The sequence below is a fragment of the Acromyrmex echinatior genome, chromosome 5 (assembly GCF_024713525.1).
Source record: "Acromyrmex echinatior isolate Ae372 chromosome 5, ASM2471352v2, whole genome shotgun sequence".
In the NCBI taxonomy this organism is placed as follows: Eukaryota; Metazoa; Arthropoda; class Insecta; order Hymenoptera; family Formicidae; genus Acromyrmex; species Acromyrmex echinatior.
Genome location: NC_141856.1, coordinates 9,914,011 through 9,939,639, shown reverse-complemented (window position 1 = coordinate 9,939,639; position 25,629 = coordinate 9,914,011). Strand labels below are relative to the sequence as shown.

The window sequence follows — 25,629 nt, the reverse complement described above, 5'->3', positions numbered from 1 at the left end:
AAAACGAATGTAATTTTTTCGCAAAAAATCTCTTCTGCGGGCTGAGAAATACTATTGAAGATTCTTAAGGAGCAGAAAGATATCATCGAATTTTTCTCAATAATAGTTTTCGACAGTAATCTTTTTATTGACTGTCCATTTTCAACGGAAAGAGTCTTTCTTTTCTTGAAACTAGTCATGCGATCGAAGTAACTTTTATTAAAAAAGAATGTAGAGAAGAATCCAGTATTTATTTGATAAAATAATATCAAGTTTTCTTCGATGGAATTAGATTATAAGAAGAGATCAAGGTTTTGCTCGGATGAATTACTAAGATCGGATAGCGAGTGTTATTTCTATGAGAGAATCGAATATGCACTTTCCATGAGACGCAATGAAACGTAGTTTTCGCGATAGATAATGCACAAAACATGAGCTTGTTTAACATAAATTTAAATCGTGAAAAAAAAATTTACGCAAAAATATTTTAATATACTTAAAATACATGCATTTGAATGTCACATTTGCACTTCGTTATTTGACGATGGAATCTTAGAAAATCGAAAATGTGAACACGAGTAAAATACCAAAAGCACTTAAATATATTCGTACACGGAGAGAATTTTTTCTTAGAGTTTAGCTTGAAAATATGATAGTCAATGGGACAATATTGTATTTCGAAGAATGTTAATATAAATCTCTCATTTATTAATAAAACTACAACAAAGTATAAAATAAATTTGATTAATTTTACTGAAGTACATGATAAAAATTTTTTAAATATCGTATTATATCACAACTACCATATTTTCAGGGTAAATTTAGAAAAAAATTCTCTCCATGTATAAGTTATAAAAATAGAGTATAAAAATACAGTTCTAATATGTGAATTAAACTATATACTACATCAAATTCTTAATAATAAATTGTCACGTGTACACAATTACATACAAAATGCAAAATAAATCAAAGCTAAATAATATTCGTGAAATTAATTTAAATGATATGAAATCTTTATTCATTTTGTTAAATTATTTTCTTTCTACGAACAGCAACGTAATCGACTATAGATGTTAGAAAGTTCAAGATAATTTCTCTTTAGGGTTGCTATTAAGGATCTACAATTGCATTCTTCGTTTAAATGAGTTTAATTGAGCGAAGAGACTGTAAGCAACCTTGCTTTATTATCAGAAATAATAGCACTGTTTTTTTAATTATATCTTTTGCCATGATTTTTATGTTATAAGAAATTTTTATGTATATATGTACTACATTTTTTATGTCTAATGAATTATTGATATAATTCAGATGTAAATTGATAATAATATTATACATCGTCCTTTTTGCAAACGATAATGATAACTTTTCAAAAGGATATACATACTCATTAATTTTATAAAACCCATATTTTTGTTTGCGCAATATTAAGCCGATTTATTATTCTCCTGCTACATTATTCCCTAGAATAATATAATGATAACAACATTATTCATAATTGTATAAAAAATATAGTGTAATTAATATTTGGTTTGTAATATTTATTCATATTATATTTATTTTAATATATTTTAATATGTTTATGTAATACTCCTACTCTGGAGCTTTTACGTCACATTAATTTTTTTTCAGTGTCCTCATTTTCCACTTCACGTCGAAGTTTGTGTGTGTCGTTTTGATCAAATTTGGATTTAAATGTTATTATTTATGAAGAATGATTTATTAAAAATTGGATGCTTTTCAATACTGTTGACAAGAGATAACTGATGCAATTATTGAATATATGAAAATGGCATGTATTTTCTTTATTTCTGATATAATCGTCTTTACGTTAAATACAAAATTAAGGAATTTATCACATCACGCATCTAAATAAAAATATTTTTACAACTTTATTTTTATAGTTACAAATGAAATGCGTAAAAAGTCCTAAAAAAACAAACAATTAAAAATGGCTATGGTAATATAGTAGTGACATCAATAAATGTAATAATAGATAATGGCTGGTGAGGGTGGGACATTCGAAATGATGTTATTTGTGGCAAGATCGGAATAGCAACATATTTTCAATGTGGATCAGTCGGTTGATGGTCCAAAGTCGACTGTTCGCGTCCGTGTTGTCCGAGACTAACCGCGTCCCGACGCTTGCGCCGCAGGTTCCACGACTCCGTTAGACGGCGCCCCGACGCTGGTACCGTCGGACGGAGCGATCGGTCGGGCCAACAGTCAGCCTCCAGTGAGCCAAGCAAGCTCTCTTTTCCTCCCTCACGTTCCCCCGTCACATATACATGCACACGTATACACAGGATACACGCAGGCACACAACTACATACAAAAACGCAGTTACATACACACGTACAGGTACACGCGCACGTACATTCTCTCTTTCTCTCTCTCTCTCGCTCTTTCTTTCTCTCTCTCTCTCTCTCTCTCTCTCTCTCTCTCTCTCTCTCTTTCTTTCTCTCTCTCTCCACCAACATCCTGCGAGTCTCCATCCACCGAACGACACGAGAGGGAGTTCGAGTTCCTGGCTCGTCCCTCACGGCTGCAGTGCGTTTCCAAACACCCATGAGACAACCTCGAACTACTCGTACGCACGCACGCACGCATGCACACGGTATTGAAGAGACACGAGGATGAAACGATCGAGACGTTCCCAAGGCTTCTTATAATTAGTGCTAAAAAGTCGACGAGTTGGCCGCTGGACAGCCAACGACACGCGACTGTGTCATTGATATCAATACAAATTTGTTTTTTCTGCCCCTATTTTCCGTCTGTTGGATTAATTGACTGTCGTATTAATCCCTCTGTCAGTATCTGCGAGATATCCAAATGATGATGAAAAGCTTCCACTCATAAACTCGAGTGAATTGTGTTGACTGTTGAAGGACTGAGAAGTTATATGTGTGCGTCGGGAAGACCCCATGAGACCAATTGTGCTCTCAGTCGAAGTACGCGAATTGAATCTCATCCCGATAATGTTATTTTGTAACGTATCCGATTCGCAGCTTCATCTTTGGTGCTGAAGTGTTTGAAACACGGATAAAGAAACGATCTTTTAGAGTTTTAGAAATGCAATGTTGAGAATATAGTGTAGCATCGTGACTCGATTGAAGATTTTTACGTGAGTCATACCGACTTATATTTGCTCCGGATACAGAGAGAGGAAGTTTACATACACGGAAATAACAATTTTCGTAAAAGATAAGACGTACTCCGTCAGAGGCGAAATGTCTCTGGTAAAGGGAAATCTCCGATACTGTCAGAGCCGAAGAAAAAGGTAGCACTGTTAGATTGTTAAACGGAGATCAAATCAAAAACAGAGCTAAAAGTATCAACTTGAAAAAAATTAAGAATTATCGATTAGTTCAAGTTGCACGTTGCGAGATAGAGAAGCTTTCATCTCTTACAAATCGGATGAAAACAAGTTCGCGAAGACAAATTGGAGAAGAATTCTTTTCTCGTTTACCACGTCAAAAATCAAATTCAGGAATAGTTAAAGTGAAGGGATTCGAAGGGATGTTCGATAGATATCATGAATTACTACTGAAAATCTGAGTATTGCGGAGCAACGAATGGCATCTCGTTTCGAGACCAAGAAGCGACATTGATGAAATAAACATTTTCATATTAATTCTTATTGTCAAGGCTATTTTACAACAGCCGTACGTAGATCGTTGAAAATCGTGAGTGAACTTATGAATGGATCTACTTAATCTAATGACCTAGTGTCGTATGAAGGAGGGTTAGAACGAGAGACAAGGAAACGGAACGTGTTGTTACAGCGTAATGAGCTCTATAATGTGTAAATAGGTGTACATACGAGAAAATTCTTATATTATATTAGCGCGCGCGATTTCTTTAAAGCAAAAGAACGATTTTACGTCATTTAGGTTTTTTTCTCCCTCTTGCTCCTTCTCCCTCTCTCTCTCTCTCTCTCTCTCTCTCTCTCTCTCTCGCTCGCTCTTTCTCTATATATTTCTCTTCCTCTTAATTGTTTGTTCCTATGTATTACAAAATACCTTTATACACATGTCTTGTATTTAATAATAGAATTTAGATTAAGAATATATGCGCTTTTAACTACATACGATTGATAAATTGCTAATTCCGCGTACATTTAGAGAAGTTAGTAAGGCCTGCACATGGCTCATGAGTAGCACTTTTGGACTCGCGTTAATATATATTACATATATTACATATTACGTACAGCATAAATACGTGTACATATTTCTACAATCTATAATCTCTATCGTTCTGATTTTTCTCACTGATTTTGTAGTATTCAAAAGCAGGTCGGAGCAGTACGGGTATCCAGCGCTTAGCCTTTTAGCCCCGGCGCGATAATTAATTAGCTCGCGGGCATCGTTAGAATGAAACAACGTCGAGCCGCGCATAGGACTTGAGGAAAGAAAGCGAGAGAAGAAACACAAATTAAAGTGAAACGAGGAAACTCGCGTTTTCGTCACGAAAGAGGAAACGTACGAACGCATAAATCAATTATCGAGTTTTAAACAAAATCATGTCTCACGATTGTGTCAAAACGGCTGTCATCTTGTAAAAATTACTTTGGGGATCCTAAAAAGAAATTTCTCACGATCATTGGCACTTTCTCAAGAGATCTTTTCTCGCTTCATTTACCTCCAGGCTATGTAGACTGCTCAAGTTTAATATAAAGAAAAGGTAAAAAAAGGGACCAATTTTTTACTCTTATTCTCACAGTCTCTCTCTTTCTCTCTTTCTCTCTCTCTCTCTCTCTCTCCCTCTCTCTCTCTCTCTCTCTCTCTTTCTTTTCTTTTCTATTTCATCTATCTTTCTCTTTCGCTTTCTCTATCTACCTTGATACTCTTAATCAAGCCCACTGGACTATCTATAAATCTCTGTACACTCTGTCCGTGTTAAGTCTGTTGTGGACCAGTGAATGCAGGAAATACGAGGAATGGAGTCGCGACTCATGCAAGCAATAAATTAGAGACCAACTAAGTATGACCACGGCACTGAAAACGTAACAGAAGTAACGTTACGGCTACAACAGCAGGAAACCGAAGGTGTCAGTTACGCCGAAATTAGCTAAATTTAAGCTAAACTAGATTCTAAAAGATTTGGTCCAATAGAGGAAAAAAAGGTGGTTAATAATTATCAAAAATTAGGAAATTTTAAACGCACTTTGTTAGTCGCGCTAAGGAAAATTAATTATAAACGTGAGTGTCGTGAATTCCAAAATTACGCGTGCAAAGTAGTAATATCAAAATTTTCACCAACTTGAGTAAAAGAAACCTCTGAGCAAAGAAAAAAAAAAAAAGATTCTTTTGATTAAACTATCGTGATTCACGTCTTAAAATACGCATCGATTACAGTGGGAACAAGCTCTACCAACAAAGTTGGTTCCGCAAATCAAGTTTGTTTGATCCGAAAAAATAATCTTCAGCGAGAGACAACGGCTTCCAGAACGAGCCGAGAGGACGAAGAAGAACACGTGTGGACGTATTTACGTATTCGACAACGATGGCATTATCCTGAAACGGGCATGACGCCCTTGGCCTCGAGATGCGACGAGACTACCACCCTCCTACTGTTGCTGCTACTCGAGCTGGCACCCGGGGCACGTTGCTATTCGCGCGCGGCCGCAACCTCCGCTTCGTCTTTACCGAGATAGCATTTACAGTCCCCGGCGAGGGTGCGAGTGATGCCGCTTCTCGGCAGCATTATGACCATCGCCGTCGATAATCCGACAACGGCGTCCACGAGCGTCTTTGAGGGGAACATGACGTGGTCTCGACCAATCACTGGTGGCTCTACGTTTCCGAGTAACGAGGCCCTTTCAACACGTGCGGTTCCGAACGGTAAGCAACGTCGGCGTCCAGCCGCGACAGCTACCAGTGGTCGTGTTAGTCGCCTCCTTAGCGGTAAAGGTGCTGAGAAAGGCTCAAGCAAGAACGCTGCTAAAAACAACGAAAAACACATTGAGAGAGACGATAAAGACGAACGTAACAGCACGACGACGGGAAAAGAGGGCGTCGAGGCAATAAAAAAGGAAGCTTCCCACCATTGCGATCAGACTTCAGTAACTCAAATTTGCGGCAGAAACACCGTAGGCGCGGCAAAGAGTGGGGAAACTGTATTTACTGGTGAAGAAAAGGGGACAGGGCTAAGTACTGGGGGTAGCGGCAGTGAACAAAGTGTTGATAGCATAAGCAGTACTATCGATAGTGTAAGTGTGAGTACAGGTGTATTAAACAGCACGGAGGAGGAAGTCGCGATCGAATACGGGAAGGATTTGTTGCTCTTCGGTTTTAGCGACACAATGGAAGACACAATTAATTCGTTTAACGATTCGTTTAACGGAAGCTTCCGTCATCCCTGGAATATTAGTTTGTATAATAACGAGACTTTAATTATTTTGGGGGGTATGTACCCATCAGGATATACTCTCCCACATATTATATTGGCGTCTATCCTTGCGACGCTACTAATGATCGTAATCGTTGTGGGAAATATGTTGGTAATAATTGCCATAGCTACGGAAAAAGCACTCAAGAACATACAGAATTGGTTCATAGCCAGCCTTGCAGTAGCGGACTTTTTTCTTGGTCTCGTGATCATGCCATTCTCGCTCGCTAATGAGATCATGGGTTACTGGATCTTTGGGTATTGGTGGTGTGATATTCACTCTGCCATGGACGTGTTGTTGTGTACGGCCAGTATCATGAATCTGTGCCTAATCAGCTTAGATAGGTTTTGGAGCATTACACAAGCAGTCGACTACCTGAAGAAAAGAACACCAGCTAGAGCCGCGCTTATGATTGCCCTCGTCTGGATACTATCGGCGCTTGTTTGTATACCACCGTTACTCGGATGGAAAAGACCCACTCCGGAGGAAGAATATCCTAAATGCGAGGTAAGTTACGATGTCAACTTAAAAATTAAAGAATTATTATTTTCTTAGTTACTCATTAATTATCAATTATCATCTTGACTTAACTACGTAATCTGTTATCGATGTTATCGATGAATAAAATTAATATCAAACACAGATAATTATGTAAGAATTTTAAATTGTATGTAAAATTGTAACAAACCATTATCAGACATTATATTGAGATATAGAAAATTAAATTATATATATATCGTATTAGGTTCCTCTAATAAATCGAAAAATTGAAACATTACTGCGAAAATGGGGAAATATCATCTGTACCTTCAGTTTATTTATCTTTTTTTATTAATATATTTTTTATTATGAATTGTTGCATAAGGATTATTACAGCGAAGAAAACAGTAATTCGAATTCAGGTGCTTTATAAACAGTTATGAAATGTACCAGATAGAATTTAATTTTCAGTCGTTAACTCCAGTAATTATAATGAATACAATGAATTCTATTTTCCGTAATAATTAATAATTGTATTGTCCTATAGAGTGATGTTAAAATTATATATCCAAGTGTAATTTTAAATTCCTTTATATAAATATATTTTGATACATTTTATAAATAATTTGACCTATGAATGATTAATACTTATAACATTTTGAGAGAGAGAGAGAGAGAGAGAGAGAGAGAGAGAGAGAGAGAGAGAGAGAGAGAGAGACAAGTATAAATTATTCATATTTAAGCTATTTTAATATATATATATTGTATATATATATATATATATATATATATATATATATATATAAATATATATATATCTTCCTTAAAGTCTTTTTGATAAAAAAAAACCTAGTTTTTTCCAAGGTTAGTGTATTTTTGTAATTTTGAATTTAGTAATAAACTATCTGACATTGAACACATAAGGATACTCTTTTTCTTTTGCAAAAGGACAACGTTAATGAACAAATAATATTTAAATAATTTAATAACAATTGAAAGATCGTACTGAGTATATCGTATCAAGTTTATATATTTTTGTGAAACGTTCAATTAAGAAATATTTTCTTTAAATGTAATGTTTCTAGTTTTTGGAACATTATATAAGAAACTTTTTATTTTAATTTTTTTAACAAATGCAAATTGTTGAAAAAAATTTTTTTAATTTTGTTTCCTATTTTTATTGTAATTTTTTTATTAATAAAGATGCATATATTTGCGTACTACCGTTACATTTCTGGAGTTTCGATTTAAAAAAATTGTTACAATATGTTTATTTTTATGAAAATTATAAACAATCAAAGTTAAATTGGATATGTCTCCATCTCACTGAATGTTGTCTTTATGTGAAAGTAATTGTAAATGTAACGTTTAAAAATGTGTGTTTGCGCGTGCGTGCGTGCGTGTGAGTGTGTATAGGGTGTTCCGAAATTTGCAAATCAAACTACAGTAAGAAAGTTTTCAAAATTTAAATGAAATAGTTATTTGTAAATTTTTATTTTAAGTAATAATTTGTGAAATAATAAGGGTAATATAAATAAACATATAAATAATATAAATATGTCAATTAGGATTACGTTTGGTCGGACTATCTTTAAACATTGAAAGCGTACTTACTAATACTGTCGCATGATTCATAGTGGTCATCTATAATTTAAACGTAAGCTATAATGGGCTATATTTAAATCGTTATATCTCAAAAACTATTTGAAAATGTACATATAACCTTTTTACTTAATTTTTCAAAAATTTTCTTGTTAGTATTTTGATCCACGAATTTCGGAACATCTATATATATATATATATATATATATATATATATATATATATATATATAAAAACACACACACACATATACACACACACACAATACATATGTTCATGTACAAAGATAGTAGTGTAATTATTACATAAAAGATGAAGCGTTAATAAGCATAATTCTTTTAAAAAAGAGACTATAGGAAAAAGTATACAGAATTTGAAATGGATTTTATATCTTTAAAGTCTTTTTTATTCGCGTATTGCTAAACAGGTGAGTATATAGTCAAAAAGGCAGAATCGTATAGTCAGTATATAACCAATTTCCAATCCGAGTATTTTCGATATATCCTGTGGATACGAAGAGAAAGAAAAGAATAAGATGAGAAGTCCAGTCAGACCCGTTGCCTTTTATGAAATAGCGAAACCCATCCTTAGCCTCTTGAATCCTGTTCACGCTGATCTCCACAAAACGATACTGTGAATTGGATTTCTATGCGCGACAGTTCGGTCTGACATGCTGAAATTCGCGTCGTTTTTTATTATCTTGTATCATTTACGTAAACTAGACATTTGTCATTGAATATTTTTATGAGATTGTTTAGAATTCTAATATGATAAAAAATATAATATGTTACAATTACAGTTATCTAAATAATTACCATAGATATAAAAATTTTAAATATTGAAGTATTATAGTAAATGGTCGTTTTATTAAAATTATTTCATAATTATAAGATATATGAATGCTTTCTATAAATTTTTGAAATTTTTCTTGTCATTTGAGAAATTAGAAGATTATGTCTTTCTGCGATTTATATGCAGCTTCTTATTAACGGGAAATACATAATCTATTAGAAAATAAAAAGTGCTTTTGGCGCTATTACAATATAATTGCACGCGCTGGCGCATGATTAAATGCATCCTTAAAGTTCCAACGGAACTAATTAGAGGGTATAATTGAGCCATACATTCCTACAACGTATAGTGGCAAAACTTGTTTGCTATACGAATCGCTAATATGGATTACAGCGTCTTGTAAATATTGAAAGGGAGAGAATTAAAGAGAGACAGAGAGAGAGAGAGAGAGAGAAAGAGAGAATGTGTATGTATGTATGTATGTATTTTATATGCATTTATACGCGTTTATTGTTTTTGTTCATGTCTACATAAAATACATTCCAAGCTCAATAACAGTAGTTATTGTTAAGTGAGAAAACTGATCGCGTATCTTTCTCATTAAACTGTAACTTCCATAATGATGAAGCATTACATACAACTCGAGAATCTATCTACTTAAAATAAAAATTGTTAATTACATTAAAAATTATTATTATTGTTATATATTAAATAGTATTATACATACATGTATATTAAAATTGGCGGAAAAATAAAGAAATAGAAAAGGGTAAATTCGATCACGAATAAAGTTTAGTTTCTTCACCTCGTATTTGAATGAAGCAGCATATCGTGACGATAGTAGTGATCATTACGTGCACGAAAATCATGTCCATCAGAAAGATACGATGAGTGGTAAATGAAGATCTTGAATACGTCGACCGAAAATGAAATATGTCACTTAAAGATCAGTTGGATTTACAAATGACACGGTCTGCAAAACGAGTTGAAATTCAATTCTTGATCGTTGGTTTGGTTGACCTGTTATAAATATATACTGTTGCAATGTCAGTTCTAAATATCATATTAAATTATAAAATTAAACTGAAAAAACTGAATGTATTAAATCTAAACTAATATAAGATAAAACTAATTCTATCTGCATTATTAATAAAAACAGAGTTATCATACAAATAGTGACAAAGGGTCGTTATTTAATTACATGACAATTAAAGCATTATAAAAAACATAAGATTTAAAATATCTTTTTTTCTTTTTACTATTATCTTTTAAATAGAAAATCCTTTTAATACTTTCTTTTAAGAGAACGTTCTGATGGACGTTCAGATGATACATGAACATCTGTTAAACCACATCCTACTATTCCTTTTTGCTCTATCACTTTCTACTATACACGCCATTATGGATCAATAATCTTGTTTCACAATTTCTTGTTCTTTTTCACATCCTTTTTTCTTATTTAACGAAAGATGTGACACGAGGTTCTTTCAATCGACAATATTGGATTTTTCTGACTAATAACAAATGGAAGAGCGACAAGCACTACGCGACCGGAAAAGGTGGACCGCAATCGCAATCATCGCGGTTTAATCTTTTAATACGATTAGATTGACGCTTTTTAGCTATTAACAAGGACGAATGGAAAGCGCGATTTGTCTTCTTCACTGTTATCCGCTTATCTTTATTTCACGAAGCTTAGCACGACTACTAAGAAAATAATACACTTCGTCTTGTATTAGAACGAGGTTTCATTACACAAAACAGTCTAGAAAAATAATCGAATGTTTAGTTACAGATTTCGTGATAAAATTGGTTTTTCTTTGACGAACATAATTGATGAAGATAAATTGATAATTTACGAATTCTTTTTGTAAAATTTATGCTATATTCTATTGAGTAATACTTACATTATGCTACATAACAAAAATTATTTAATGAGACATTTAACATCTCTGAAAACATCGATATTCTTAATGTGATTACCTATTAGCGATGCAGTAGAAAAATTGTAACTCGATGTTTTCCTACAATCTTCTATATACGTAATTCGAATAAAATTCATGACATTTTACATATGTGAATTATTTTACGTATATACTTCAGTTATTTATGAGTGACACAAATTATGCCTACAAATAGAAATAATATCAAAGAAGAATTAAGCTATGATAAAATCTAGTTAAATACAAAGTTCTGTTTTTGACATATTTTACATCCGAAACGTGAGCACTTATAAAACGTTTTATAAAGTTTACAGCAACCTCCGAAGTATCTGCATTTGTTAGAGAAAGTACGCAAGAAGAGAGAGAGAGAGAGAGAGAGAAGGAGAGAGAGTTAGATGGAATACATTTAGGAAGGAAGTAGTTCTCACTTGTGTCTTTTAATGCGATTAGTTTAGTAGCTTCACATTGATGCAACAACGTGCAACGGAGTGAAAGCTATCGTTTATAATAGAATTGCAATTATCTCTAATAAGCATCGTGTTTGGTATGTGGCTTTTACTTAACAATTGTATCGCAAAAAAAGCGAAAGAATTTTATTTAATTTGTATTTTAATATATTTTTAATACACAATATAATATTTTTTTAAAGAAATATAATTTTTTAACTTCTTCTCTTGATATGAAGCGACATCGAAATCTGTACAAATTTCTGAATATGCGAGCATATGAGTGCATTACAATTGAAAATAGTTTGATAACTATAAAACTTTAAAACTAAAATTTTTTTTTATATGTATTTCTTAAATATGATGTGACATTATCTTTCAAATAGTTTGAAAAAATAATATTTCTTTGTACACATATACAAATTATAAAATAGATATAAAAAAAGAAATCTTACTTATGTGACGCTCTAATTAATCATGATGCCAATTTATCAAAATTTTTCATGCATTTTTTATGATAATTATTATTATATATAAACAGGTTGTAAAACATATTTACGAAGAAATTTATTTGGTTGACTCATTCATTTGTAAGCAAATTTATTCATATTTAAAAGGAGAGTGAAATCAATCACTAAATGGATTTTAACTTTTTACGACCAGGCAAGAATGCAAATGATTTTGTAAACTCAAAATCGAATCACATCGTTGTTGCTTTTAATTTATTTATACGAAGATAAGAATTAATTTAATAGGAAAATTTTTCTTCACTTTATTTTTGTAAAATTGTGCGTGAAATATGCTGCACATTCATTAACATATCAAAACAAAACATTTTGAAAGTAAATACGAGTGATAATACTATTGCAGCATTATTGTAATAATTTTTTGCATATTAGTATTATTAAATTCGTATTTTTCTATATATTACTGTATTTTAATTATTAAAAAAATAAGTACATATCGATTTATCGCTTATTAAGTAGAAAAAAATCGTATTGAAAAGTTGAATGATTCCGGAAAGCAGAAAATACTATGAAAGTTTTAAATAGATAGCTCTCAGTTATAATGATAAATTTTTCCTGTATCAGAAATACTTTAGAGATTAAAAGTAAGTTTATGCTCAAACTGCTTTACTAATATTTTTCTTGTGGTATATTGATTAATAAATTATTAATTCTGATTTATTAAATTCCGTGTTGCATAATTTATTAATATCGTACATCACAAGAATTTTAATAAGAGCGTCATTTTATTAAAAAAAAGAAAAAACATTATTTTTTAATGATTTCTATATGATAACTTGTAATATGTACATGTAATACATTACTCAGATATAAAATGTGAAAAAAAACGTTGTGTATAGTATAATATCTAAATACATTCGCTTAGGAAAATATAATGAATTATTAATATATTAATATTATAAAGTTTGTAAAATGACATTCATACATGTATGTAGACGAAAAAGTACTAACAGAGTTAATTTTGTGTGTTAAAGCAACCATCAATTTTTAAATATATTTAAGTGTAGCTTGATTAGTTTATCGCATAAGAGTTTGCATCTGTGATAATATTTCGCGTAAAAGCATTAATACTTCGGTCATAGGAAAAGTTTGCTTCAGAAAGCATTTTGTTGCATTTTGTATTGTTAGTGAATTATTAAAAGTACACGAAAGTTTACATATTGCAACTTAAATGACACATAATCCTCTTGCAAAATTTTGTGTAAGTAATTGTATGTATTTTTTTATACATACTTGTACTTATACTATTTAATATATATAATATGTATGTATATTTTATAGTTATAAGTATAAAGTTACTAAAAAAATTAAATTTCTGGAAATTGTGAAAAAAAACTTTTTTTTCAATTTAAGCTAAGCAAGAAATAATTTAAAATTATTTAAATAAAAGTCACTAGTCACTATGTATCTAAAAAACATATATATTTTTTTAATGGCGTTTTCTTTGCTTCATTATAGAAGTTATTGCGGTATTAAATATCGTCTAGTACTATGTGAAGCGAATAAATCTAGCGGGATAACGCCTATGCAAATTTATTCCATCTTGCTGATTGAGAGACACTATTACTAAATATAAAATTACCAAGAAGATTGTATAAAGTCGTATAGGAATCTCATCATCATTCGTGTGTGAAGCCCTAGCTATTTGACATTTTATCAGATCTAAAAGTTCAAAGGACACACGCAAATGAATGCTATATACTATTCTTAAAATTTTGTAGAAGAATAATAAAATTTCGAAATTGTAGATTTTTTTATATAATTCGTGATTTTATTTTTTTTCAGTTTTAATAGAGAAAATATATTGTTTAATTAATATGAATGTATATATGTATATCTTTTTGCGATGAGAAGTTTATCTTTTTCTAAACGAAATCGAGAAAATAGTGATTAGAAATGCTTATGAATAATTCACATTTCGATATGTAAGACATTTCTCAATATTCCTCAAATTGTCGACGTGATACAGATTCTTTTCTATTGTATCTGCATTTGTACCGCACCTGTATCCACGTTCTATTCATGACTTGCTTTATAAAACTTTCATGGAATTCAAAGGATACATGAAACCGAAGGTTTCTATCTTGGGATTACATTACTTCCCAAAAGAGCAATTACGAGAATCACTTCCATATGCATTCCGCATAAACATATGCAGCTTACTATCTTGCGCCATAAAGTACTTCGGGCATATTAAGCTATTTCCTATGAAATGTATATGAACCATTTGTATAATAATTCACAACAAAATTACAAAATAAATCAAACATTTTTGCTGACATTTAAATGTGTGTGAAATTTGTAAACGTTTTATATTATTACATTGTAAGTGTATCATAATATAAAACATATTGAGAAAACAACGTAATGTTTTGAGTTTTGTTTCAGAAACTCATTCATTTGGTAAATCTGATGACCTATATGCAAATTACTCCAAATTACAAACTTTGTTTTATAATAATTAATTTAATGGATGAATATATTTTTAGTTAATGTTACAAAAATAATATTAATATAGAGTAAAAATTGCCTATGTGAGCCGTTACAAGATATTTTTCTGTGAAAAAATTAATATATTTTCAATGAATTACAGACGGTTCGACAACATAATTGTGTCCTCTTCAAATGTGAAACGCAGAAACGGATTATAAATGTAAAATTGTCAAATTTTTAAAATAATTGAACAGATTACATATAAAGCATCATTAATAACAAAACTGTTCTCCCCCCATCTGTAGTATTTAGTTTAATACAAACAATGAGATCATTGAGAACAGGATAATAATGTTATTTAAAAGTTGAAGTAAGTGATATGTAATCCCTGTTCAATTATTTTTAAAATTTGACAATTTTACATTTATAATCCGTTTCTGCGCTTTACATTTGAAGAGGACATAATTATATTGTCGAAACGTAATTCCATTGAAAATACAATATATTAATTTTTTTCACAGAAAAACATTTTGTGACGACTCACATAGGTAATTTTTACTCTACATAATTGTTAAATATTGGAGCCTTATTTTATATCTATTGAAAATATTGTTTCTAGAAGCAATCTCATTTCTCTCTCATAAAGCGCGGACCGAATAATAAAATATGTTATATCATTGTTTGGAACTTGGAACGTGCAAAAGCTGCTAGTCTTGTGCAATTACAAACAAAAGTCGTACATTGGACGAGAGTTGGCTCAAAATCCGAGATTGTTAGTTTCAAAAATATTAACGAAGCTTTAGACACAGATTTGATTTTTAAACATGATTTATTTATTTTGAAATGCTACGCATTTGAAAATTCTCTGGCGCGCGCCAATAGAAGTTTACTTACTATGTTCAGAAAACAGAAAGAGCGAAGAAGTAAGACTCCAATTTTGAGACCATGACCCGATTTGATCCTTTTACATTATTGTATCGTGATTGCAGTATTCAGTTATTTTTCGATTCTATTATATGGATAATTTTTTCCTTTTTTTTTCTCTCTCATTATGAAAGTATTTTATCGACGCCTCGTTAAATGCGTTTAATCGGTCGCGATATCCGGAGTAAGTATCTTGATAAAATGATAACGGTGCGTGAAATCTTTTTCAAAGTAAATCACAAAACTACTTGATCTAATTGCTCGGCGTGTTCTAAGCGCTAAATTAACAGCTCTGTGGTTCAGTATTTCAGACTTTTTTCCGTTTATCTTTATTTACTTAATTTGAAATGATAGCGATGCGAACAAGTAGCAAGACATACAAACACTATATTTCTTTAAAATAAATATTCTTCGTATAATCCACAGCTTGGACATAAATAAATTTTATTAAATGTAAGAGGAATTTTAGAGTTAGTCTAAAGAAGAAGCAATAAAATCTTTGCGCGTAAATTATACATATGAGACAATTAAAACTTGCTGCTTTTAAATAGTTCTCCACATTTCACAAAAATGTCCTCAAGACATCTCTTTTAATTAAAGTTGTTTTCAAAGTAACTATTATAACATCACGAAGGAATATAAGATACAAACGTTTTTTATTATTTTTATATGTGATCTTTTGTTTTATTTATAATTAATTTTATTTTTTGTTTATATTAAAGTGTTTGAAATGTACGATATTATTTTATCGAAGGTAATTTAATGGAAAAGTATTAATTATATTTACTTAATTTTCAATATAAATATTCTTCAATTAATCATGATAATTATTACTTGTAAATCATTTAACAACATTGGTTAGCAACATCGTTAAAAATAAATCATTACCGCGATTAATTTAGAATGTGGGAGTATCATTAATTTCTCAGTAAACGGAATGCAGAAGAGATGTTTAATCACTCGGAATCAACGCTACCCCGATTTAGATTACGTGGTTATCCTGTAAATTATAGATTTCAGTTAAAATCGATGTTTGACAACTCGGTTATCGTTAATAGAAGAAGTGATCTTGGCTGCAAATCTGCAAGATAATTGCGTTGAGCGGCAGCATTAATCGAAATATCTTGAACTTGAGATGCACGAGAGGTGCGTCGTAGTAAAATATGTATGTCAACGAGAATAATGAAGAGTGGCAGCGAATTCGGCGCTTTGCTTTATCAATATTGATCCTTCCTTCTTATGTTTATGATTCCGAAAAATACAGAATGTTACTACATTATTTGGAACAGTTGTTTCTATAGCATTGTCTACTCAAGCATTATTTTTTGTTTATTCACTGCTAAATTTAAATGCAGCCAGATATAGTTTGCAAATTGACTAAAGATATTACAAATATTGCGCACGAGATTTTATGTGATTTTATATTATTAAATAAATTAATTGACAAAATAAAAGTGGTATATAATTTAAATCACTTTAATTATATACATTGCACCAGTTTGATGTCCACATTGACTATTATAATATTGCAATTACAATATTTCAATATTTAATAAATAATAATAAAATGAATAGCTTTATTCTATGCGCAGAAATAAATACATACATCTCCATCGAAAAGTTTGGAAACACGTTTTTTTCGAAAGTTTGGAAAAACTTGCGATTCTTTCATAAAAAATATCCTGATGAAAAAAAGTCAAACAAGTTTTCAATTAGGCATTTTAAAGTGTAAAGATGAGACTTTTTTGCGTTCGAATTTTTTTTATGACATTTTGTTTTTAAAGTCCATAAAATTAAAAATTGATATTTTTTGCAATATTTTTGTCTTACTTTGAAGCGTTGCAGTTTGATGAAACATCATCAAAGTTTAATATAAAATATTTTAAAATAGGTTATTTAAGCTTTAAAATGCTTTTTGAAAAAAATAATTTTTCACAAAGATGTCGAATTTTTTATTGTGTAAAATTTTATTGCATAATGATCTCAACGGTCTCTAACAGTCACTTAAAATTGTCAATTTCTGATTTAACTCTTAAAACTAAAAAACAGGAATTGTTTAGTCTGTATACAGGTATATCGTTGGTATAGATAAAAATACCTTGTATCTAAACTTAAAAGTATCATACAAAAAAAATACTGGTACAGGTATTGCCGGCACTTTCGCCTATAAAGATCTAGCATTTGAGTACCGTTAATGTACCTAGATACTTATAAGGTATGTTACAATACTGTTTACATAGTGCAATTATACGTGTATGATATATAGTACAATATCTATTTCACTATTGAAATTAAAGAAATATTTGATACATACACGCGCACACACATATGTGTGTATATGTATATATATATTATATATATATATATTATATATCGCACAACGTTTACATACTAAACGCATAGCCAATTTTTACGTGTCGTATATGTATACTTTGGATTCTAACATCAACAGACATTAAATTTCACGAGGCAATCAGCACGCGGTTTGCTCTGAAAATTAAATCGATACGCCGCTACGTATTGCCATATTAAGTTCGTACTACGTGACCGTCGGTGAATATCAGTAGTGAAATCGAGGTCGACTCAGCCCATGCGTCAGGGCGAGAACAACTGCCTTTGTCGTGGGCAGGGTATGAACGATCAAAAGACTAAAGAGCGTCAATCGACTTGGGGGGGGGGAAGGGGGGGGGTAATATCGAAAACCGACCGAAGCTTAAAAAAAGTTAGATCAGAGAAAACTGCGATTACAAATATAAAAAAAAACGAAATGGAGAGACAAGAGTAATTCATTTAGCAATTCATGTTACAATCAAATGATGGATTAATCTTCACGTGTATTCTTTTTCTCTACCTATTAAATACTTCTCTTCTTTGTATACATTTTGTTTTACATGCTTATTGTGCTTTATATCTCTTCTTCTTTTCCCTTTTGTTCACACTTATTTCTTTTTAATGAGTATAATAGTAGAAGCAGATTTACGCTTGGATCATTCCTTTTTAAATAAAAATTTAACATAAGATATTTTTTAAATTATTGTATTATACTTGTAAATTATTTCGTACAAGAATATCTTGGCTTCACTTTAAATTTAGAATTAATACATGAAATTTATTTTGTCAATTTTTTTTATGGAAGTTTATCGCGCATTATCTCACCATTATTATGTTCATTTCGCCAATAATAAATTAATCCATATGAAAATATCATGAATGAATAACTTTAACTTATTTTAATTGAGCACTATTTTTGTATGGAGAAATACATAAATATTATTTTTATCTTCTTATCTTTGTAATATATTCAAGTGACCAATTTCATAATATCTACACAAATTTCTGTCTTATCTTAAATTTCATGTATGGCTAAAGTGCGGTTTTGTCAGATACCGTTTATAAATAATTTTTAGAGTTATCGTAATGTAGTAGCTATAATATTGTATTGCTATAAGCTAGAAAATTCATACACTAAAAAACTTTGTGCATTGAAAAGTTTTAAGCCAACCAGATTTCATTACTCTCAATATCGGGGTCAAGCTCCGATTTGCTTCGTTATTTTTTCAATGATAATTCAATGATAAGCCACTTGATGTGTGATTATGTGTGCTGTGTGTGTATGTGTAAATACTAAATTATAATATTATTGAATACAAATTAAATAAAAACATTACTTTCTAATATTTTTTATTTCTTTGATATTAGACATTTTTGTACTTTCCAAAAATATCAACAAAATATTTTATGAAGATGACTAAAAGCCGAAATATGTATATTAGTAATTAAATATGAAAGATAAGAATTTAATAATATTGAAATTTATCACGCACATAGTACAGCGCTAATTCCCAATAGCCCAATTTATTATTGTATAATTATATTTTTTATATTAGGGAATTAAGATTATCATTTGTTTAAAATATTTTATATTTTGATATATTTTTTCTTTATTTTCTTTCCTATATTTGAAGATGGAATGATAAAACTACTAAATAAGGAATATAATCTAATTATTAATAAAACCTGTAAAAGTAAACGATATTCATTTACTTATAACTCGTTTTTTTAACGCAATATGCAACTTATTAAAAAGAATATTGTTTTGTATATTTTTTCACAATTGGATATTCTATGTTTTAATTCTCTTTCTTTTCAGTGAAATTAGAGAAGATAAATATTTCTATAATTTTAAAAAAGTTAGCAGACATAACACAAACAAGTAATACATGTAATAATAGTTAATTAAAGAAGAAGATCATTAATCAAATATAATTTTAAATTAACATATTACTCGAATAAAAATTATATTATGTAAAAATAATAATCTATTTTTCTATTGTAAATAACTATCTTTACGAGTCAGTACTTACGTTAGTTTAATTAATCTCGTTATTGTTTATTTTAGTATGAAACGTTATATTATAACGTTAATATAACGTTATAATATAACGTTTAAATATAATTATATTAACGTTATAATATAATATATACATACACACACATACACACATATATATATATATATAATCCATTTTTTTACTTTCATAAAATATGTAACACTTTTAGAGAGATTTGTCATTCAATATTTGTTCGGACTATTCTTTTTTTCACCATTACAAGAGTAAATCGTTGATACTTATGCTCTCGAATAAGTTATCGAATTTTCAAGAGCACTCTTCACTCTTGTCGACTAGAGTACGAGCATGTTCAAGTAGCCATCCTGATTACGTCGGTAAACTTAAAAGTTTTAATCTACTTTCATAGATGATGAAGACTCCATAACTTCCAGTGAGTTTACGAAGTTTATATTCTTTAATATGCTTGAATAAAAGCATTTGAAGATATGTTTGTTTAAGAATGAGCTAATATGACGCAATTATTTTACACATATTATACATCGTATATTATTATGTTATTATTATTGTGTTATAAAACATTTTAATTTCTAATACAGTATTCTACAAAAGTACTTTATATACACTTACTATAAAAAACTTAAAAAACTTAAGCTTTAAATCTCGGTTAGAGTATTCTCGACCGCAAATGCTGTCGATTGATAATTCGCTGCTCATATTCTGCGTGATTTATGTGTATATATGTATATAACATATTCTGTGTTATTTCCCTTTAATAGAATATTTAAAGATTTACTTATAGACACTTACTAAAAAAAACAATTCCTTGTTAGTAACACTATAAATATTATTGATTTAATATTTATTGGTATACAATTATATATGTTACATTTTCAAATATTATATTATCAACGTAGCGTCTTTGTAAGAGTGTCTCATAATAACACAGAAAAAAAATATTACCAGCAAATTTTAATAAATTTACGTAAATTATCTGATGCTGCAAGAATCAAGAAGGAAGCACAACACGTAAACAATCCTGAGAGCAATTTATAACAATATATGTTAACTGATAAGAAAACTAAGTGATCTCGCGCATTGTTGATTAATTTAGAGAGAAATAAGTGAAGATATTTTGCTATTAGCATACGACAATTCAATTTGTCTTGAAATTCTAGGAAAATGGATTTTTTGTAAAAAATTAGCCTTACGAGAATCAATGAGGATAAAAATTCATCGTTTAAACAGCATTTTATGCATACACTAAATCTTTATAAATCTAAATATTCTATCAAGGGGAAATAACACAGAATATGTTTATGTATACACACATATACATATAAATCACGCAGAATATGAGCAACGAATTATCAATCGACACACAGCATTTGCGGTCGAGAATACTCTAACCGAGATTTAAAGCTTAAGCGACACGTGCACCCACGTGAAATCTGTGTAAACGCGATGAGACAGAAAACATTAGTTTCCCCTCTGCAAATCCACGGCGTTAACGTTGCAGCGACGTGACAGTGGCCTTAAGCTTCTTGGCCGTCATTCACTGCCGAGGATGCATTTCACGGCGCGGGCGGCAGCGCGGCGGTGCGACTCGCAAGCAATTCCAGAGTAATTCGCGGTGACGCACGGCTCATCGTGTCTCTGGCACGTGGACGGTGGGAACGTCACATCGCTGCAGCGTACTTTATTAAAAAATTTCCGAGACAAGAGGTATTCGGTCCTTGTCCTATTGAGGGATGAGATCGCTGCCTTTCTCCATGACGAGTAGCTTCGCGTCGTGATAGCTGCATCTCATCCGGCATATAGAGAGATGTTTTTTAATAAGATCACGCCCGACCTAGTTCATCGTCATCGTACTCTCATGTATTGCGTTCGTCCGACTGCAACCAGCTACCGCAGACAAGGCGAATCGCTCTAAATGCCATTCGTTCATGTCGGTATCCGGGTGTACACGATATATCCGGGAGCAGCGATCTTGCATGCCACAAGGGACGGAGGGTAGCTGCCGCTTTACGTGAATTTACCAAGTATACTGTATTTGCCAGACGATTGGCAGATGTATCGAGCAGGATGGAGGCAAGCGGTAAAAGAGTTGCGAGGAATCGAAGAAAGGAACAACACATAGATTAATATCTGTCACATGAAACACAAAAATATATAGATGACTTACAACTAGTAATCGGGATACGATATTTGCGAAAAAAGATGCGTTAATAGTCGCCGTTTCATCCATGGAATGGATTATATTATGGATTCAGATTTACACGAGGTAAACGGGTATATTATAGCAGTGAATTAATGGAGGAAAATAACTGGGAAGAAGCTTACCGAGAAAACGGGATTCTAAACTTTTATGAGAATCGTGCTTCGTCGTATTCTATGAGAAAGCGTAACAGTTTTCGCAGAAATATGACCATGCGCGATCATTCTGTTGCAAACATTTTTATTTTGCAAACATATTACTTGTGCATTAATGATACATTTGTGGTACAAAATTTTTGCGATTACGGTACATTGCAACAAGTAGTTGAAACTTCTGTATCAATTTGCTTATTTTAAAAACAATCGATTTTATCCAGTTTTTATATTATGTTATTTTAAATCATTCATTTCGTACATCATGTAATTTGGAATAGAAATTAAAATATGTTTAAAAAAAATAAATGAAGAATAATGAAACTTAAAGCATGCAATAATTTTTTATTCTAATAGAATAAAATGAAGAATAATCGGAATATATGATATGTATATGTACACACACACACACACACACACACACACACACACGCACACACGCACACACACACATATATATGTACATATATGTATATATTATATATAATACATATATCTATTAAGAAATGATTGATCTTTTTATTGATCTTTTAATTCTATTTTCTGCTCCTACTAACTGGTTATTGTAATTACACTCAAAACATTATAAAGTCTGAAAAATATTTTGTACACCACTTTGCACTTACAGTTTACCATTTTTATCGTACGTTTCTCTCAGCGTAATGGATTGTAAGTACATTTTCACGTTAATTTTTAATATCCATCTTTGTTATACCTGCAAAAACAGTCTCTATATTTTTATTAGTTAACTACGCTGAAGTAATATGCATTTTGTTAAGCACGTTACATCCTTCAGAATGCTATTTTCTATTAGGTAAATATAATCTAGTAAGATACTGTGAGAGCGATAAAAAGAAGAAGAAAATATAGAAAGATAACAGCTGGTTAGAAATTTAGAAGAGAAGAGAAGAATAATATAACTTGATCGCTCTAGATTCGTACTCTACTCTCGTGGAATCGTAATGCGTCGGAAACTCTTCGAATGTTAGAAAGTAGCAAGTGCCCTATTCAAAGTGCGGATCACATGCCGGCAAGGAATTTGAAGCGAGAGGCACTCAACCGGAGCTTTAAGAATGCAAAAGACTGATTATCAAACGTTACGGCGCCTCGAACGACTGAACGGAAATAACCAGATAAAAGCCTATCAATTATGCAGATCTGACGTAGTGAATTTGATATGAATGTTGAAAAACGATGGTGAACATACGCAAGACAAAGCAATCAACACAGGAAAAATACGTAACACTGTTAGTTATTTCTAGCTACATTCTAATTTATCGAGTTTCTATCTGTATCAAATTTCTATTTTTTTTTTTTATAATTATCAATTTTCTTATCTATTATTAATCATAGATCAAATAAATTATATCGTGTATTTATCGTAAAGAATCAAAATTATCGTTTAAATCGCCAATTAACCGTGCAATAATTAACAACCATTGATACGCGACAGGCTAATCGAGCGCTTAATTAAAATTTAAACAAACGCCTGAAATCGCGGATATTCCATGCGCGACGATCCAGCCGGCTTTAATTACGCATCCAGATCTAATTATTTATTCAATGTGCTTGTTAAAGTTAAATTGCATCCACGACACGCCACTTATACATTTCCTCAAGGTAGTTTATATCGGGGAGAAAGCTGAGAGAGTTTAATTTATACGCAAAATATTGTTAGATACCATTTTGCCGCGGCATTTCTAACTTTTCTCATTAGCTTCGAGTTTCACTAACAGTTATTTACTTAAACGAATTAGGCATACCTGCGTGCTAGTCTGTATAAATAGGATTCATCTAATAACATAGCATTTTCCGTAATCATATAATCTTACTGTATTTTGCATCAGAGAAACGTTCTATTGTACAAAAATCAAATAGTGTCTAATATTTTTTAGAATAATGAATATCAGATAATACATCAATAAAATATTCCCTTTGCCATGAATTAAGAAAAGATTTATAAATGAATTTAAATTAAAGCAAAAATATAAATTTGATGTTTAACTTGTCGTATAAGGTCGTATAACCTTAATAATTTTTTGTGAAGTATATAACCACATCCAATAAAATACACCATTGTGATAAATAATATTTAATATCTCAGTCAAAGATTTCCCGTGTTGATCTTATGACTCAGTCCGCCCAAGAGAAAGAGAGAGAAAGAGAGATAAATAGAGAGAGAGAGAGAGATATTATTAAGACTTGTCACCGAATCAACACACGTACCTCGAAGAATTTGCTCGCGAGTACAATATCTTCCGCCATGTTTTCTTTGGAAACACAAACAAATTTTACTTCTCGAATTCAAGTTTAGTATTACCGTCGATAAATATTTCGGAGTAGAGGGAAAAAGAACTTTTGCTTGCTGAAAGCAAGTTGAATGGTTTTACTTGCCATGCTTTGATTTTTTGATGCTATCCTTTTTCAGTCCGATAGTTACTGCAATTCCTAGCGAATTTACGAAAGAAAGTCGAGCAATATGTAGAGAAAGCGATAAGGAATTTGAATCAGAACATAAAACCATTGACCTGATATGTCGACCAATCTTTCGGCTGCAATCCGTTTTCTTGTCTTCTTTCTTCTTCGATCGTTTTTGCTTTGCACTGTTCTTCGTCACAATACAACCTCCATGATCACGCCTGTTCCTGACATAACATGCCCCAAAATGTTACGTGAAATCTAGATGTATTTCTAAATATTTTTTATATATTATAAACTACATAACATTGTACATAAATATTTTGTACAAAAATATAAAACATTTTTTTCTATATAAAATTACACTTAATCCACACCAAAATTGTTACATCATAGATCAATATGCCCTACAAAATGGCTTTCTGTAAAACGAGAACGTACGTGTAAATACTGATAAATCGTGTTATATTGTAACGTTGAATTCTTTTATTGCAAACAACGAATTTTAATTACAAACTATAATACATGTCCATATATTATACCTTTTTAATATAATATAGCTTAATTAACAGGATTACGATGTCGCTTATTAAGCGTTATCGAAATCGAATACACAATTACGATATCATTATTGTGTATGAGATAACGTTATTTTATTAAATAAAATATAAGCATAACATCAGAGAACAACGTATGTGTAAAAATATGCTTTAGGAGTACGAAATTTTCACGGCAAATTTTGCAACAGAATTTACTTCCATATCAATGTAATAATGATAAATTTACTTTATGTTCTCTTTCGCTTTTTCTAAAGCAAATAAACGGCGTCTACAAATTGCGAACGATTAAATTCGCGAAGATTGATTCTCGTATATGTTCGTTCTCAATTATGCACTGTTTAATCGGTTGAATGTCGAATATAATGTTAACCGAGTTAGCAAAAACGGATATGCGCACAATGCCGTAAAACATACAATA

At 31.0% G+C, this 25,629-nt stretch overlaps 1 protein-coding gene and 1 long non-coding RNA gene across 2 annotated transcripts in view; both read left to right on the top strand.

The window, feature by feature from the left end:
• Positions 1-2,200: 2,200 nt before the first annotated feature.
• LOC147909793 (uncharacterized) lies at positions 2,201-5,397 on the top strand. The gene is made up of 2 exons (XR_015545242.1): positions 2,201-2,337; positions 4,880-5,397. It is a non-coding gene; the product is annotated as an uncharacterized LOC147909793 (long non-coding RNA).
• A 129-nt stretch (positions 5,398-5,526) lies between these two features.
• Positions 5,527-25,629, top strand: part of Octalpha2R (alpha2-adrenergic-like octopamine receptor) — a 102,771-nt gene continuing 82,668 nt past the window's right edge. The window contains exon 1 of the mRNA XM_011060610.2: positions 5,527-6,874. Coding sequence (XP_011058912.2) covers positions 5,663-6,874 — 1,212 coding nt within the window. The 5' untranslated portion in view covers positions 5,527-5,662. The remainder of the gene's footprint in view (positions 6,875-25,629) is intronic.